This window comes from Sitophilus oryzae, unplaced genomic scaffold (assembly GCF_002938485.1).
Source record: "Sitophilus oryzae breed Bouriz unplaced genomic scaffold, Soryzae_2.0 scaffold_1171_pilon_pilon, whole genome shotgun sequence".
NCBI lineage: Eukaryota > Metazoa > Arthropoda > Insecta > Coleoptera > Curculionidae > Sitophilus > Sitophilus oryzae.
The window spans coordinates 574,695-592,081 of NW_022145806.1; the positions used below are offsets into that span (position 1 = coordinate 574,695).

The window sequence follows — 17,387 nt, forward strand, 5'->3', positions numbered from 1 at the left end:
CAAAGGGATACAGCATAAACAAAGGTCTTAAACAGGGCTGCTGTCTATCGCCGACACTGTTTAAAATCTATTTGGAACAAGCTCTGAAAACGTGGAAAAGGAAGTGTGAACAGATGGGGATACCACTAAACGACTCGATACTTTACACTCTTTGTTTCGCTGATGATCTAATAATACTGGCTCAAGACTACGAGGAGCTGGTATATATGACCCGCAAAATAATTGAAGAGTATAACAAGTGGGGGCTGGAGGTAAACCTTAAGAAGACGGAGTATATGTGTATCGGCGGCGAACAACAGAACATAATCCTAGAACAGCAACAGCAAGAAATAAAACACTGCCAAAAATATAAATATCTTAGCATGCACATTACCAACGATGGTAGCCTTGATGAAGAAATTACGTGCAGAAACAACCAGGGAAGACAAGCAATTAGACAACTCAATAGTATTTTATGGGATAAGGCCGTATCAAAAGTAAACAAACACAAAATTTATAACAGCATAGTTAAAAGTATCACTAGTTATGGTAGTGTAGTATGGCCTTTAAAAGAAAGAAACTTAAGTTACTCGAAGCTACAGAAATGGACTTTTGGAGACGCGCGGGCGGAAAATCGAAACTGGATATAGTTAGAAATGAAAGAATTCAGAACATCATGGGCGTTAAACACAGAATATCAGAAGACATCAAAATTAACCAACTCAGGTGGTACAGGCACGTACAAAGAATGGAAGAGAGCAGAATCCCGAAAAAATACTCAATTGAACACCACAAGGCACACGAAAGAGAGGGAGACCTAGGTCATCCTCGTTTTCTGCCATCAGTACTGCTTCGTCTGCATTTACAATTCCGATGGATTTCCGACCCATTCTGTATCGAATGTCCAAGAGTTTCACATCTTGGATCATCTGATCCGTAATGATATTATGGATCATTAATTCATTAATATTAAGAGAGTAGGACTGAGGCTGTCCCGTTCATTGACTTACTATACTAAATACTATACTAATACTTTATTACATACCATCGACATACTATACTAAATACTTTAGTATAGTATGTCGATGGTCCCGTTGCCTCGCGCCAACATAGACTGGTACATTTTCAGAAATGCCGTCTTCTGTTTTAATTTTGATAGGGCTGGATAGATATACAGGGTGGCACCTTTTCATACGGCGGGAAAGCTCCAAAGAGAACGGTAGTTTATTTCGAAATAAGATTTTGTAGGTTAACTGAAAGCATTTTATAAAAATATATATAATTATACAGGGTGTCCCTAGAAAAAGTTACACATCAAAGTTGTGTTTTTTCTAATATACCATAAAACAATCCAGACTAGATAAAATCAGGAGCATTTAAGTATTCTATTAATTGGTGTGAATTAAAATTAAAAAAATTGTGATAAGTTTGAATTTTCGGCAAATTTCTGAGAATTTTTTTTGTTTTAACTGACACAAAATGATAACTAGTTGTTAAAGTTGGACTAATTGACAGCTATGTTGAAATAACGTCAGACATATCACCAGCCACCCAGATTTTTATCAAATAATAAAGATCTACTCAGATCAAATCATGTAAATGAAAATATCTAGGAAAAACATTGTTTGAGAGGCAACCTTAATAGTATTTTGAAGAGAGATGAATTCTCCATTGAATATCGGAGTAAAATACTTTTGAAGTTCAATGCTCAATATTAATTTTGTCCCACCCTGTATAATTTTTTGGATCAAGTTTTAATTTGATTTAAAGTACAATAGTCAATTTAACTACATATTAGATTATACCGGGTAAATTCCAATTTAGATAGCTTTTATTGTAATTTAAAAATTGTGCTTTATTTCTGGAAAATGTTAAATATGTCGAAAACCTTACATTTTAGTCATATACTTCTCTTATAAAACTCAACTTTATTTTTCTCCCAGAATCCGAAAATCAATTAATATATAGGGTGTTCCATTACAAAAAACTTTGATATGTAACTTTTTTTGGGGACACCCTGTAGAACTCACCATATTTTTAAAAAGTGCTCTGAATTAACCTAAATATGCTCGCAAAATTTCATTTCAATACAGACTCTGGTTCTCCTTATGAGTCCTTGGTGCCTCCGCGGCGTATGAGAGGCGCTGCGCCATCCTGTTATTGTTGTCTACTTTGTAATTCTTTTTATTCATTCGTCAAATTTTAACTAGTGATTGGGCTACAGAGTAAAATTTAGTTTTTTGTCATGTCTTCTTTACAAAAATATTTGTAAATATGCCACCTCTGTATTAATTCTTATTTTATACATTGAGTCATCAATATTCATCTAAACATCAATTCAACTTTAATTCTACTGACCGTGTTTTCATTATCAAAATGAGACCACTTAATTAAATGAAGGTTACGTCATTTTCAACATTGGTGCCCTTATTAACAGACCCAAAATTAACCCCCATGTCTGGTAATTTAGATAGTTATGCCCGTCGTCACCAGACCAATCGATAAATATCCGAGTAATTATTTCTGTTTCTTCTTTTCGAAAACAAATTCCGATTAATTTATTATTTAACTTTCGGTCCTATTAAATTAGGACGAAGGCCGCTATTTATATCAACGCCATTATTTTCTACGGCCGCGCCACCATAATGGGGGTGATTTTTACCCCACGACAAGGGACCTACGCCCTAACTATGACTACGTTTACACCTTACTCAAAAAGAATGTATAAAATCGATTACAAAAAACATAATATGAAAATCCTTCAACTCAAACTCTATATTATATTATTTTTTTATTCAAGAAGTAATAGTTAAATAGTTACTTTAAATTAGCGTTTTAGTTAATGTACATTGTAAATAAATCCGTTCTCAAGTATGATAGTTAATAGGCAAGGGCCGGACCTGGTTGCAGTGAAGGGAGAAAACATCCCAAAAGGGGTAGTTAAATATTAGTAGCCATGACGGTCTTTCTACCGAGGAGCAAGGGGAAAGACACCACGTACCTGCTGACTCTTATCCAGGTTCAGAACCCCAATGTAAGGACATCGAGTTGGCGAGTCACCAACTCGAGGGAGGAGGGTCATCTTCAGGTCCTCACCATAGGAATTGATATCAAATCCAAGGAGGCAATAAAGAAAGAGGGATATATCCTTCATTATAGATATGGGAAAACACCGGTATCAGGTCTAAGGAGAGACCAACTTAAAGAGGTGGAAAAAATGGGGACAGATCTTCCAGCTTCCGTCTCACGGGTATGTCAGCCGCAGTAGGAGGCAAACTCCTCGACTATGAAGGGCACGGAGGGCCAAACTTCAACCGTGGAAGTGTGTATACCTTCGGAGGAAGAACATCGGTTGTCAGAGGAGGATGGGAAATACCCTGTCCTTCCTACAACAGGAAAATGTATGATGAGTTATAACTCAAGGAAGAGTTGATTGCTTTATATGACAGTTAATATAAAAATATGAAAAGTTAAATATTACAAAAATATACCTTTGTTATTTTTTAATATGAATTTCATACAAATTCAGAAAAGTTGATGACTGCATCATATGTGATATACGGACGAACTTAGAAAGGACATATGACTGAAAAATTCATTCAATAACAGTCTTCCGTTTTGATGAACCTGTATGTATGCGTGTGGTTTGTCAAAAATGTAAAAAAACAGACAAGAAAAAAGTATATCTTTTTTTCACTCAGGATCTAGGCCCATTGCTAGTATTAAGGCAATCCATTAGAAAGTTATATTGTTAGTTTAACATTATTTGCATACTCTTCTTCTTCTTTACGTTCTTTACGCGCCTTCTTAGTCTCTTTCGTGGAGGTTGGCGATCACATTGGCAAATTTTTTACGAATCTCGGCTTTTCTTATGAACTTTCTGAAGTAAAAAAAAAGTTGAAAAAATCAGTAATTGGACTCATCTTAGTCCAATTACTGATTTTTTTTAAACCAAGATAGTTTTTTCCTGCCGAAACCTCTTTTCCTTCAATTTTTCCCTTTGTAGAACGTGATATTTTTCGTTTCTCAATTTATGCCTGAATACGATTTTTTTTCATACTTTTATTATATTGAGAAGTTCCCTTTCTCTACCTATTCTTCTGTAAACTTCGGCATTTGTGATATGGGCTGTCCATGGAATTTTAAACATTCCTCAATATATCCATGTCTCGAACGACTGGAGACGATTCAATCTCTTGAACATACAGTGTCCATGCTCCGTATAATAGTATTGACCAAACATAACACTTGATGTGCCTAATTCTCAACTCAAGGTCCAATCTGGGGTTCTGGAAAACATTCTTCATTTTTAAAGACTCATTTCTGGCCTGTTATATTCTGGTTTTTATTTCCACGTCGTTGTTCAAGGTATTAACTATCCAGAACCCCAAACATTTGAACTTGTAGACCTGTTCTAAGATATTGCCCTCTATTTTAATAGGAATTGGTACATTTTGTATTTTTCCAAATACCATGACTTTGGTTTTAGAGGAATTGATCATTATTCCGTGTTTCTTACAGGAGCTTTCAAGTCGCTCCAATAACTCTGGAAGTCCAACAATTTAAATTTAAATTATTCCTTATATCTCTTCTAAATATAATTTTCTGTCTCTCTCAAATTCAAATTTCAATTCTTAATATATGTATTAAAACAATAATTAAAGTTTGAAAATTGAAGTCTGAAAATTTTTCAGTCGGTTCATCTTTTTGCCACTGGAAGAAAATCTACAAAATAAAATACTGTTTTTTGTAAACACCAGTGCATTGAATCCAATGGAAACCAGCTTATCTGTAGTTTTTTACTAGTAAATCAAATAAGTCAAATTGTTTGCTAAAATAACGTCAACAATATCAAAATTATAATTGGACCAATAAAGCTGCCAAGGAAAAGTGAAACAAATCAAACATAAACTAATATATTGCTTATGGATTTGTAGATGTTAGACTTATTAGATTATTTTCTGTAATAATAAAACCACATAAATCTTAGAAGACTTCAAAATATTTCATAATACGAGGGGTATAGAAGCAAAATCTCCACTCATCCTATTTTTTCAGGAGAGACAAATTTCTTATAATTCAATAATGAATCGCTTTTAGCTGAAAATTTTTTGATGATTCTTAAATTATAATGATGTTTATATTACTAGTGTGATAACAACAACGAATAAAAAACATTATCTTTTTGATATTTTTACTACACCGCTCATACACTGTAAAGCTTCTTGTTCACTTAATTAGGTGAATAAGATAGCATTCATTGAATAAATACTAATTTAGAAACATTAGGTACATTAGTTTCAATTTTGGGGATTATCTAAAACTGTACGAAACCAAAGACGAAACTTAGAACTTTTAACATACTGAACACGCAAATCTCTATGTATATTGTAAAAATAATTAAAATATTGTGTTTGGTGTAACTTTATTTTATATATTTTTAAATAATTTACACTTTTCGATAATCTTGCACATAATTATTAGTTGTTAAACGAATTTTGGTATCTTTAAGTAAAATTAAAACACTAAATCACCACAATACACCAAAACACTTTAACTTTTACACTGGACGCGCGTTTCGCTAACCATGTTAGCATCATCAGCAGATTAGCGAAACGCGCGTCCAGTGTAAAAGTAAAAGTGTTTTGGTGTATTGTGGTGATTTAGTGTTTTATTCTGCTGTGTAACACCAAAGGTTCCAATCCCCAACTGTTATCTTGAAGTAAATCAAGAATTTGCTAGAAGCATCGTTTAGAAAATAAGAACGAGACACTTTTATTACAGTCTATAAATGCAAATGTCTTCTAGCTTTGTAAGCATTGTTCATTTTAGATGTTTTACATTTTATTGCTTAAAGGTAATTAAAGTAGGCAGCCACATTTAATAATGGGAAAGACCCAAGATAACATCATTTCTACCGTTTGAAAGTTGTAAAAATATTCGTATTTTTCGGAATTATGTCTCGTCTAAACATGAAATATTTTGTTTCTCAGTTTTCAAATTTGTTTCAAAAACGGTGAGATTTGTGGAAATTCAAACAGGTTCAAATTTTGGATTTCATGAGTATACACTATATCCCCGGATGGTCTTTACAAGAGGAAAAACTTTTTTATTAGTGACATTTGAAGGAAAATGCATTCTTCATAAAAATTTTTGCTTGTTCTAAAATGGCAAATCCCGTTTATATTTTTCCAAATTTCCATACCGTTTAAGAGAAAATAAAAAAGAAACATGAAAAATATGGTTGAATTTTTTCCTAAAAATGAAAAGCCATTTCTATAATATCATTTCGATTTCATTCTTTGATATATGGTTCTTATTCGTTTTAATTAACGTCATATTTTTTGCTGTTGTTTAACACATTTTCCGATAAGTATTATCACCCTTTCCGTAGCATTGAACTAAATAAATTTTGTGCTTCTTTAACATTTTAAAAGAGCCAAACATATGACGTTAATTAAAGTTCCATCAATAACAATCTATCAAAGAATGAAAGAGGAATGATATTACCATATCAATAGTCAATAGTCATCAAGGCCACCTCGTGACAAAAAATAACATCGTAATGTAATGATAGTTGCAAAAATTGCAAATTGTTGGTGGCAAGTTCCTTTCGTTCTTAAAAATTAACCAAGGCACGGGTTGATATGAGTCAAAAAAGAAAATGCTCAAGCCCCGTTCTCAGAACGACGACGTTGTGTCGCTGGCGACAGTGGTTTTAACAATATATAATAAGCCAAACATTTAAGTTCATAAAAAACTGAGTTTATGAGTTAAATATTATAAATAGATTTATATACAGTTTGCTAAAAAAATCATGAAAATAGGGCTAAAAGTAAAAAAATATAACACTTTAAAAAAACTTGACGAAAACATTCTCCGTTGCGTTTTTTTGCATCTGAGCAGTAGTATCATGTAGTATAGTTCAGGCCAAAACCAAGGCCGTTAAATATCTAAGAGATTTCCTATCCAAATTGTCGCTTCCTTGTGGTTACTTTTATGGGTTTCAGGTAAAATACAAAAACAGACAGTTAGAGTTGTAATAAAGATATATAAATATAGCATAACATTTCACACTAATAGAAATTAGTAGGCGGTTTTATTGAAGTATTTGTACAGTATTATCACCTACTTTATTTAACTTTATTGTGTATTTCAATGGGGGATTTCAAGATGGCAATTTTATTATTTTTCTTTAGACCTTTATTTATAACGCTATAGGTAGAATGATTCTTTCAGTACTTGTTCTTATAACTATGTGAATAGATGTAAACGTAGCAATGATATCTATGTCTACCCTCTTATAACACCGCTTGAGGGTTGCTCATAAAATGTTTAGTAAGCTATTGATTTACTTATTTCAGTTCTACATGTCGTGCACTGCGAAATGAGAATGGTATTATGCTTGAAAAGAAACAATAGAGATTTATTTATGTCTTCCTTAAACGTTATTTTTACAAAAATTATAATCATTTGATGATTTTTATTGATACTTTTCTTAAAATATTTACAGTACACTGATGGTCTTCAATTTTGACTTGAAAAAGTAGGTATCTGAAAATTTGGTACCTTTAAAAACAGGTAGTGTTTTTATAAAGCAAAAGAAAAATTGGATTTAGGAATAAGTTAATTGAAATATCTTCGGAGAAGTCTTAAAACAAACAGCGATGGCAGAAGTAAAAGATAGTGCAGGCAAACTGGTACCTTTAAAAAATGTAGTACCTGGAAAATCCGGCAATACCGCATAGAAGTATCAACTGTTGTATCAACACAACTTTTTCTTTTTTTGATATATTTAATAATTTTTCATTAAGCTGTCTCCATCACTGTCTTACACGTTAAATCCAGACCACACCATAACGTGGTATACTGATGATTCCAAAACCGAAGTAGGGACAGGGATATGAGTATTTTGGCCGAAAACTAAATACTCCGAGTCAATGGGCACCTACCCCAGCATCCTTCAGGCGGAAATCTACGCTATCGAAAGATGCTTACAATTTATTTTAGATAGGAACTCTCGAAATCAGGAAATAGCCATCTTATCCGATAGTCAAGCAGCACTAAACGTGATCAATTCAGTAACCATGGCAAAGAAAAAAAAGTTCTCCTATTCTCGGTGCCCGCTCATCAAGGGATAGAAGGCAATGAAAAAGTAAATGATCTAGCTAGAAAAGGAGCGAACAGTCCACTAACTGGACCAGAACCGTTCTGTTTTCCAAGCGGAAACCAACTAAAGGCGGAACTGAGGAACCTGGAAGACTCCATCCGTCACCTGGAATGGGAGTCCTCCAACGGTCTAAGACACTCGAAAAAGTTCCTCAAACTTACGACCGAGAAAAATCAAAGAAATTCTTAAACCGAAACTTACGACCGAGAAAATGGGGAAATACTAGAACACCTTATCACTGAGTGCGCCGAGACGACGACCGTTCGTGCCATGAACTTGGTACGGCTGACGTGGAGGATGGATAGCTGGCCTCTGTGGAGCCGTCTTAGATACTGGCTTTTATTAAGGTCTTGAGACTGTATGATGAGTTATAACTCGTTATAACTCAAGAAAGGTTACACAATATTGGTGGCGCACCTCATTCGCCTCGGTTGATTATACGAAAACGGAAAGATGGAAAGAACGGTGTTTCAGAACTCAGATCCATACCAAAGTTATACTTTTTCTTATGGAACACCCGGTATTTTATTTGATTTTGGGATTCTTGGGGCCAAAAAAAGGCATTTATTATTAGAGTTAAATATGTCTAAAATTTTTGGTTTTTGAGATTATTTAAAGATATTTAAATTTGCATGCTACAATAGAATGGATTATTAACACCCTGTACTTTACTTTTCAGAATTAATTCTTGTGCTGCGTTTAAAGGTAGTGAAATAAACTTTACTGAAAAATGGTATTGCTTCCTTAAATTTATACAGGGCTATCAAAAGTTGCTGATCTATTTTAAGGATATGTTTTATCATATCATCTTTGTTATTTCAAATGCAACACCCTGTATTTCTTAAAATAAATCGAAGCAGATTCAAATGCTCTTTCAAACTATATTAGGGTTCCCTATACCTATCTAGCTCAGATTTTGAATAAAAAGCAATTTTTAAATAAAATTGCAATCAAGATGGCTGGTGTCGCCATGGCAATTTTCTAGTGACAGTTAGTAACTATTTTCAAGGTCGACATTAGTTTATGGACATTATTATTTATAATTTATAATATTTTACTTTAAATAGTTTAATAAGCAAGTATTCATTATTTTATCAAGAAAAAAAAAGAAGTACCTGCTGGCGCGGCGGAACGAATAGATGTGGAATAGATATGTTACTAGTGATTTTCTTTTGTGAGAAAACATGCTTTTTGGCCTCAAGGGTTTATGCTTGAAGATATCCAAATAGGAACCTTCCTGATAAGTGCGATCCTTTGAAAAAGTATTTGTCCTATTTCGCAGAGCTGGTAGTGTGGTTTATAAAAAACCTAAGGCAGACAACTGTCGTTGGAAGTGAAGAAAATGAATTTGCCGTAATTGGCTCTTTTATAGAAAATCCATATATCTACAAGTTATCGTAAAATAAACCAAAGAACTACTTCGTCGTTTTTCATGATATAATAATAAATACATATTTAATAAATATTATTTATTAAACTATTGTAGGTAAATTAAATAAAAGTAAACTGGTATAAATTTAAATAAGTCCATAAACTAATTTCTATTTTGAAAATAGCTACTAACTGTCACTAGAAACTTGCCATGACGGCATTAGCCCTCTTGGTTGCCATTTTAATGAAAAATTGCTCTTTATTCAAAATCTGAACTAGATAGGTATAGGAAACCCTAATATAGTTTGAAAGAGCATTTGAATCTGCTTCGATTTATTTTTAAAAATACAGGGTGTTGTATTTGAAATAACGAAGTTTTTTTGTAAAATAAACTTTTAAAATAGATCAGCAATTTTTGATACCCCTGTATACATTTAAGAAAGCAGTAACATTTTTCTCTAAAGTTTATTTCTATACCTTTAAACTCAGCACAAGAATTAATTCTGAAAAGTATTGTACAGGGTGTTAAGAATCTATTCTATTGTAGCATGCAAATTTAAATATCTTTAAATATCTTAAAAACCAAAGATTTTAGACATATTTAACCCTAATAATAAATGCTTTTTTTGGCCCCAGGAATCCAAAAATCAAGTAAAATACCGGGTGTTCCATAAAAAAAATATAACTTTGGTATGGATCTTACTTCTGAAACGCCCTGTATATCTGAAAATAATTTTAAATTGTGCACATTGTCTCCTCTCATATACCCATAAAATATTTTGTTTCTACATCTTACCGTTTCCGTATAATCAACCGAGGCGAATGAGGTGCGCCACCCTGTATATGGACGGTCGCGGTTATTAACTCCCCTCCTAAACCTCCTTTCTACATTCTACATTCTAAATCCACACCACGTTTCAACGGTGACCAAATCTGTCTATTATTCTATTCATATTTTGATCTATTCTTTCTGTAATATTTAATATTGATAATTAAGTTATTGCTTTAGAATTTTTACTAAAGTGTCGATGATTGACGCTGAAAGGTGAAATCCGATTATTTGCTTCTAATCCTAAGATTAGCATAAACAGTGATTTAAATCCCTTTATGTTTCTGCGATACTTTCAAATGTATGCATAATTTGTTTAATTTAATACATTAAACTATATTGGAAACAAACTTCTACCAATATAGTTTAATTTAATACATTAAACTATATTGAAAACAAACTTCATTAAAATGCAATATAATTCTTAAACTACTTTAGTTATTTTTTGAGCTCTGGTATTAATCAAATCCATACACGTTGATTTCTTATACCGGGGGACAACAAAATCTTTGGACAAAACGCCATTTGATTGCTTTTATCAAATAATATTGAAATATGCGTTTAAAATAGTATAGATTGTTAGAAAATAAAACAAAATTTGTCAGACATTAGTTCATTGACTTCATTAAACAGTTTTAAGTTTATTTGCTATATTAAAAATGCAAACTTCTAATTTGTAAGAAAGATATTCTATTGGAACAGGAGTACGGAGACCGCCAATTGGTCGCCTCTTTGTGGTTCGGTCGCCTACTCTTCTAGGCTTCAGGTAAAGATGAAAAAACCAAATTCATAATAAGTTTATATGTATATAAATATATCATAAAATACTAGACTAGAAATTAGTAGGTAGTTCCAGGGTTTTACTGAAGCCATTGTGCAGTACTTTTATTGTTATGCCTATTATTATACATATCACTATGGTCTGACCAGAGGGAAATGAACGTGCTGATTCCCTCGCCAAAATTGATGCAGGCTCGCCATTCGTGGGCCCATAACCGACACTTAAGCGTTCCTAAAAATCTCGCACGGGACAGGCTCTGTGAATGGGTTAGGAGTGCGACGTTCCGGGACTGGAATGACAGTCCCGGAATGGAACATGCCAAGAAAATCCTAGCAGGGCCATCCAAACATAGAACAGGAGAACTCCTAAAGGCCGGTAGGAATGGAACGCGTGTGCTCACTGCAGTGTACACGGGCCACTGCCGGCTGAGATCTCACCTACAGAGGACGGGACTGGTGGAAGACGCCGAATGCCGACTCTGTATGGAAGATGACGAAACAATGAAGCACGTTATGTGTACCTGCCTTGAGATGTTTGGCAAACCCATGCTAGACCTATCAGACCTAGGAGATATATCGCCCTCAGACATAACGGCCTATATTAGGAGGCTGGGTCTTGAGGGTGAACTTTGACGCTCTTGTAAATTAGAGCGTGTAGAAACTGAGCCACAATAGGCCCTCGCGGCCTCAGTGGAGACGACTCAGACGACTTAAAAAAAGATTAGAGACGACATAAAAAAAATGACAGAAAATACCATTGATTCTCTCGTTGGACAGACTATATTGAATTTTTCAGTGGAAAATAGAAGTGTGTAGTTCGTGAACGAACTAGTTCCAATGAACTATTCCGACCCCGGAATGAAAGGAACTAGTTCCTGGGATCGAGACTGTGACCGATATACAGGTTGTTACTTATAGGGGGACAGAATGGCAATACTGCCTATTGAGAACGCATGCACTTATACGTAACCACCGTAATAACAAGGCCATCCAGCTGTGACGTAAAAATCTCGTGACGTCACCAACTGGAGTCGTAAAGGTGTACGCGCACTGAATCGGTACCAGTCCGGCGAGAAACGGCGAAGGCGGTGACTCGACTATCGTAGATAGGTAGAGGTAGGAATCTGGCCTCTACAGGCCGAAATGTTTTAGTGGACGCCGGCGCCGTCTATATGTACGATGGTCGCAGTCGTTTTTGCTGGTCGGTCCGATCCGATGCAGTGCGCGCCCTCCTTAACTCTATTTAGCAGCGTTGATAATTACCCGATAAAAGTTCAAGTTGTGGATTTTTTTCAATCAGTAGATATATTTCGAAGTTTTAAAATGTCTCTATATGAGTTTTTAAAAATATAGTCTATAAAAATAGTTTTAATAGAATACGGAAAAAATCATACCAGTCAATAAATGTTTATCTCTGTTTATTTTATGTTTCTCGGAAGGTGCCACTGGTATCAAAATACGCTACTAAAAATATTTCTCTTATACTTTATATTTATAAAAACACTACCTGGCCACTAGTCTTTTAATTAGTTCCTCTAGATCCGGATCCGATAACATACGGCTGGCACTCCCCACGCCACCCACGCCTGCCAAGCATCGTTCGCGCTGGCCAATCCGTACGTAAACTAGTCTTTTATTTAGTTCCTTTAGATCCAGATCCGATAACATACGACTGACATACCACACTCCTGCATAGCATCAATCGCGCTGGCCGATCCGTCGCCATCGCATATTATACAGGTTGTTAATTTGTTTATTACTCGCGGCAAGAGATTTATGGTTGAAATATGGCAACCTCGGCCCGCTTGTCGATAGACGATGCGACGGGACGAGTCGGCAGAAAACCCTATAAGTCGTAACCACCGTAATAACAAGGCCGGACAGCTTATTCGTGACGTCATCAACTGGAGGCCTTAACTTTGATTGCATTTGATACACTTTATACGTACATAATGGACATAAACTTTAATTGCACCGAATTTTTAATAAATAATAATTAAACATAAAATTTAAAAAACATCAGATTGATATTCCATCTCACATTATCCATCGTCATTGTATTTATTTATGCTGAAAGTGTGTCTAAGTTTCCTTTATTTCCTTTTCCAAGTCTATCATTTTTTTTACAACAGTAGTTTTTCAGACGTGTATTTCTAATAGAATTCATGACAATTTTTACAATAACTTAGCATTATAAATAGTACATTGCGGAAATTTTAATAATGGTGTTATTACTTTTAATGTAATCCAAAGATATTTTTGATAAAAATATTTTTTTATTGTGAATTTTGAGAAACTCCTCATGGCTTTGTAAAACTTTGTTAAAAATTATATATTCAAATAAAACTATATTAGTTATTTCATCTTTTGGAAACCTAAAACTACCTTTAGTAAGGTTTTATATAAGTGAATTTTGTTCAATATTAGTGTTGTCTGAAAATCTTAAATTATTCTTACATGTATCGCATTTAATTCCCTTTAAGACAATATAACAGCAATATCCTCCTAAATAAGCAATAACAGGCCTTTCTTCCTTCACACTTTCGATATCTTGTTCAGAAATAGTAATGTCGATGTTAAAGCAGTCTGATTCGATGGTACTTGTATCGGGTGGTATTTCTTTAGACAAGGTATTGTCATCATAAAATCATAAAAAGTATCGATTTTTATAGAACCAAAAGAAGTAGACTTTAGGGACATTAATGACTGAATCCTAAATTTCTTTTCGCCTTCATATAAATGTCGAACACAAATATTGTACTGACTCCCAGCTAACTGTCTATATTTTCCAATAAGTAAAAGCTTTAGAAAATACATATAAATATATTTGAGAAAACAGAAGAAATATAGCTTTAAATATAATATTCACATCATATTATTCAGATTCGGAAAATTATTAAAATGATGACCATATTATAAATCAGGTTGAAAAATATCGATAAAATACATAATATTTTATATATATAAAAAATATCTATTTTTATTGTTTTTTTTCTCATATTATATACTATGTGAACTTAAAATATTCCTTTATTAAATGTGATTGATAGAAAGTGATCTGAAAAGAAGCCAAAAATGCAATAATATACAGGGTGTTCCATTTAAAAAAAATCATGCATGTCCACTCACACTTTTTTGAGCCACCCTATAGAAGTTGAAATATTTTCCTGAAATACATCCTGATACATACTTTAGGTTTGCACTTAAACAAAATTCTCAAGTTTTTTATTCTAGGAGCTACAGTTGCCCAACGCACTATTGCCGGACCCTGTATAAGGAGAAAAGATAGAAACTTTTTTTTAACAGATCTTTCAATGATCTTAGATAATGTGGGCAGGAGTGCAGTTGGGCGATAGTTCGAAGCTTCATCTTTATCTCCTCCTTTATGTAGAGGAATAATTAGTGCTGTCTTAAGGCAGTTTGGAAAAACTCCTTTTTGGAATGACTCGTTAATTAAAGTAGTAAGATGGATTAAAGTGCATTTAAGATGTTCATTTAAAAAATTTCTTCGGTTCTAATTTATACATAGTACATAACTGAATGTTTGATAATAAAATAGAATAATTCGAATTAATCAAAATAGATATAATTAGCCAATCTTTTCTCTCTATTCTTTTTGTTTTGTTTCTAATAACGTGAGGGAGATAAACCCCATTAAACGTTAATTGTTTTTTGTCTGATATTTTGCAAATTTGTTTACAAACCCGGTGCAAATTTGGTTACAAATAAAAAGTCATTGAAAAGCTCGTTTGCTTTTGGATTCTAATCCAGTGGTATTTTACAGATTTTTTTTTGTTTTTTAGATTTATGTTTGCCTCAGTTGTGATATACCGTTGTAAAATGGAATTTGATGTAGATTTCAAATAATTCTTCAAATGTCAATTACATTACTACATTCGGTTGTTAAAGTGGAAGTGATATTTCATTCTTCTTAATTAAAATAATGAATCTGATGAATTATATTTTAAATGCAAGTGCGATTTTTTTACACCTAGCTTTTCTCGACAGTTTGTTTTTTTGTTCATCTCAATAGATTTATTTTTGTAGGAGATATTCGCTTTTGAAAAAAACACCAACAAAAAAAAAGAAATTAGGAAAAAAAATATTCTGGTAAGAAAATGTTGGAATTACCGATTAAATAAAGGAAAAAACAAATACATATAAAAAGAAAATTATTACTAGTACGTACCGAGTATTATCCATCATCTCCTCCCCCCCCCCCCCCCATTCGGATTACTTCCCACTAAATGGCATATATCCTCCTGAGTAATGGCCGCCCATTGCTCTAGCAGTTCTCTTTGTAACTCATCTAATGTTTGAGAGGCGGGTACCCAACTTCTAATTTTCCTACCGAGTATATCCCAGACATGCTCGATAGGATTTAGACCTGCGCTGCGTGGTGGTCAATCTGGTGAATTTTGATCTCTAACACTTTCAGTTAACCTACATACATACTACTGCAATTACTCGCTGACGAGTATTTGACACGCATCAGGAGATGGTCACACAAGGCGTTTTCTTTGATGAGCTTTTCTGTGACTGAAAAGTTGTAACGTACGTGATGTTATCTGTCTACCGCACTCCGGACATTCAAAAATCTCGTTGCTTTGTCGCCTCTTTACTATTTGGTTGTCGCTGTTAACTGAGTTTACAATTCTTCTCCATTTCGTTCCATTGTGAACTGCTTCTTCCCACTCATTTTGCATGTTAATCCCCCTCAAGTTTTCGTGGAAAATATTCTTGGACCTTTTGAGTTGTCCACCCGGCCTCTTACCGTCCACAAGCTCACCGTGAAGCAGATATTTTGGTATGCGGTTTTCTTGCATTCTGCATACATGACCAGTAGTCCATCTTAAGCGGGATTTTGTTGTATTATTGCTCGGTACACTGCAAGTTTCGTTTTTGTGCTTAAGTCATGATTGTAGAAAACCATGTCTTTTAATTTCCAGAATGCTCTTGAGGCGCTGCTAATCCTGTGCTGAATTTCAGAGTCTCGTATGCCCAGGTATATGTCTTCAACATTTCTTGCAATTGCTGTAACGTATTTGTAACTAGAGCACAGTCATCAGCGTATTGAAGTTCTGTGATGAAATTTGTACGTGTTTTTGCCCTGAGTCTTTTTATGTTGAACAGACAGCCGTCCGTATCTGTATCTAATACCCAAACCTCTCTCCTGCATCTTCAATTAAGGCAACTATAGTGAATACAACTTTTGGACTTATAACCCTCTCTGCTAGAGTAAGTCCGCAACAGACAATAATAATATTTTTCAATGACAGTGATTTTCACTTAACTTAAAACACTATTTCATAGGTCTTTTGACTAGGACCAAAAACAAAGGCATGGCTTTAGTAAAAATTACGAAAAAATGTTAGTGCCTTCTTCCAAAGCGAATATCTCTAACAAAAATAAAGCTATTGAGGTGAACCAAAAAACGAATTATCGAGAAAAGATGCTTCTAGATGATAAAATAATTTTTAAATTCCTTGCTTTGTTAACGTATTCCACAGGGTGTTTCAAAATTTCACCAAAATATCAACATTTTGTTTTCCCTCGTATAATTGACAGATGGGAATTTCTATTTTTGAAAAAGATTCTAAGAAGCCAAATAATTTCGCTACAAATTGCTTAAAAAATCATCAAAATCGGTCCACTAGAACACAATATATAAAGCTTTAAAATACATCAAAATTTAGGGTACTGATTTTTCGTGCCGGTGACTGTATTTTAATGGGTATACCTAGTTTAGTTCCCTTCCAAATCTAATGTATTTGAGATCTCAGTATTTTTTGTCAAAGAATTATTCCGTTTTTTTGCCAATTTTAAAAATATCGTGCTGTATAAATTTCCTATTAAGATTAAAGCATAAGTTAAATAATTTTTCTTTAGAGGAGTCAGGTATGGACGTATACTCGTAAGTCTTTATCTGACTCCATTTACTCTTACAGTTGGGTGTTGGAAACTTTGGTGTTATACAGCAAAATAAGACACTAAATCTAGATGATTAAAACTGAAAAGTTATAATCATCTGCTGATGATGCTAGCTAACATGGTTAGCGCGTCTAGTGTAAAAGTAAAAGTGTTTTGGTGTATTGTGGTGATTCAGTGTTTTATTTTGCTTTCCATTTACTCTACCTTAATTTCTCCAGTGTAAATATACCCCAGTCAATTCTTTTAATAAACAAAAAAGGGGGTTAAATAACAATAATTCGCATAGAGCTGAAAATTGGTACAGGTCTTATATACACTATTATAAAT

At 33.8% G+C, this 17,387-nt stretch overlaps 1 protein-coding gene across 1 annotated transcript; it reads left to right on the plus strand.

Moving 5' to 3' along the window:
- Positions 1 to 113: 113 nt before the first annotated feature.
- On the plus strand, positions 114 to 629 carry LOC115888980. The gene has a single exon (XM_030908883.1). It carries the CDS (start codon positions 114 to 116, stop codon positions 627 to 629), a length of 516 nt encoding a protein of 171 aa, XP_030764743.1.
- Positions 630 to 17,387: the final 16,758 nt, after the last annotated feature.

What these genes read in the sequence shown, in the direction of transcription:
- LOC115888980 (XM_030908883.1), top strand. Translation starts at nt 114, where the DNA reads ATGGGGATACCACTAAACGACTCGATACTTTACACTCTTTGTTTCGCT.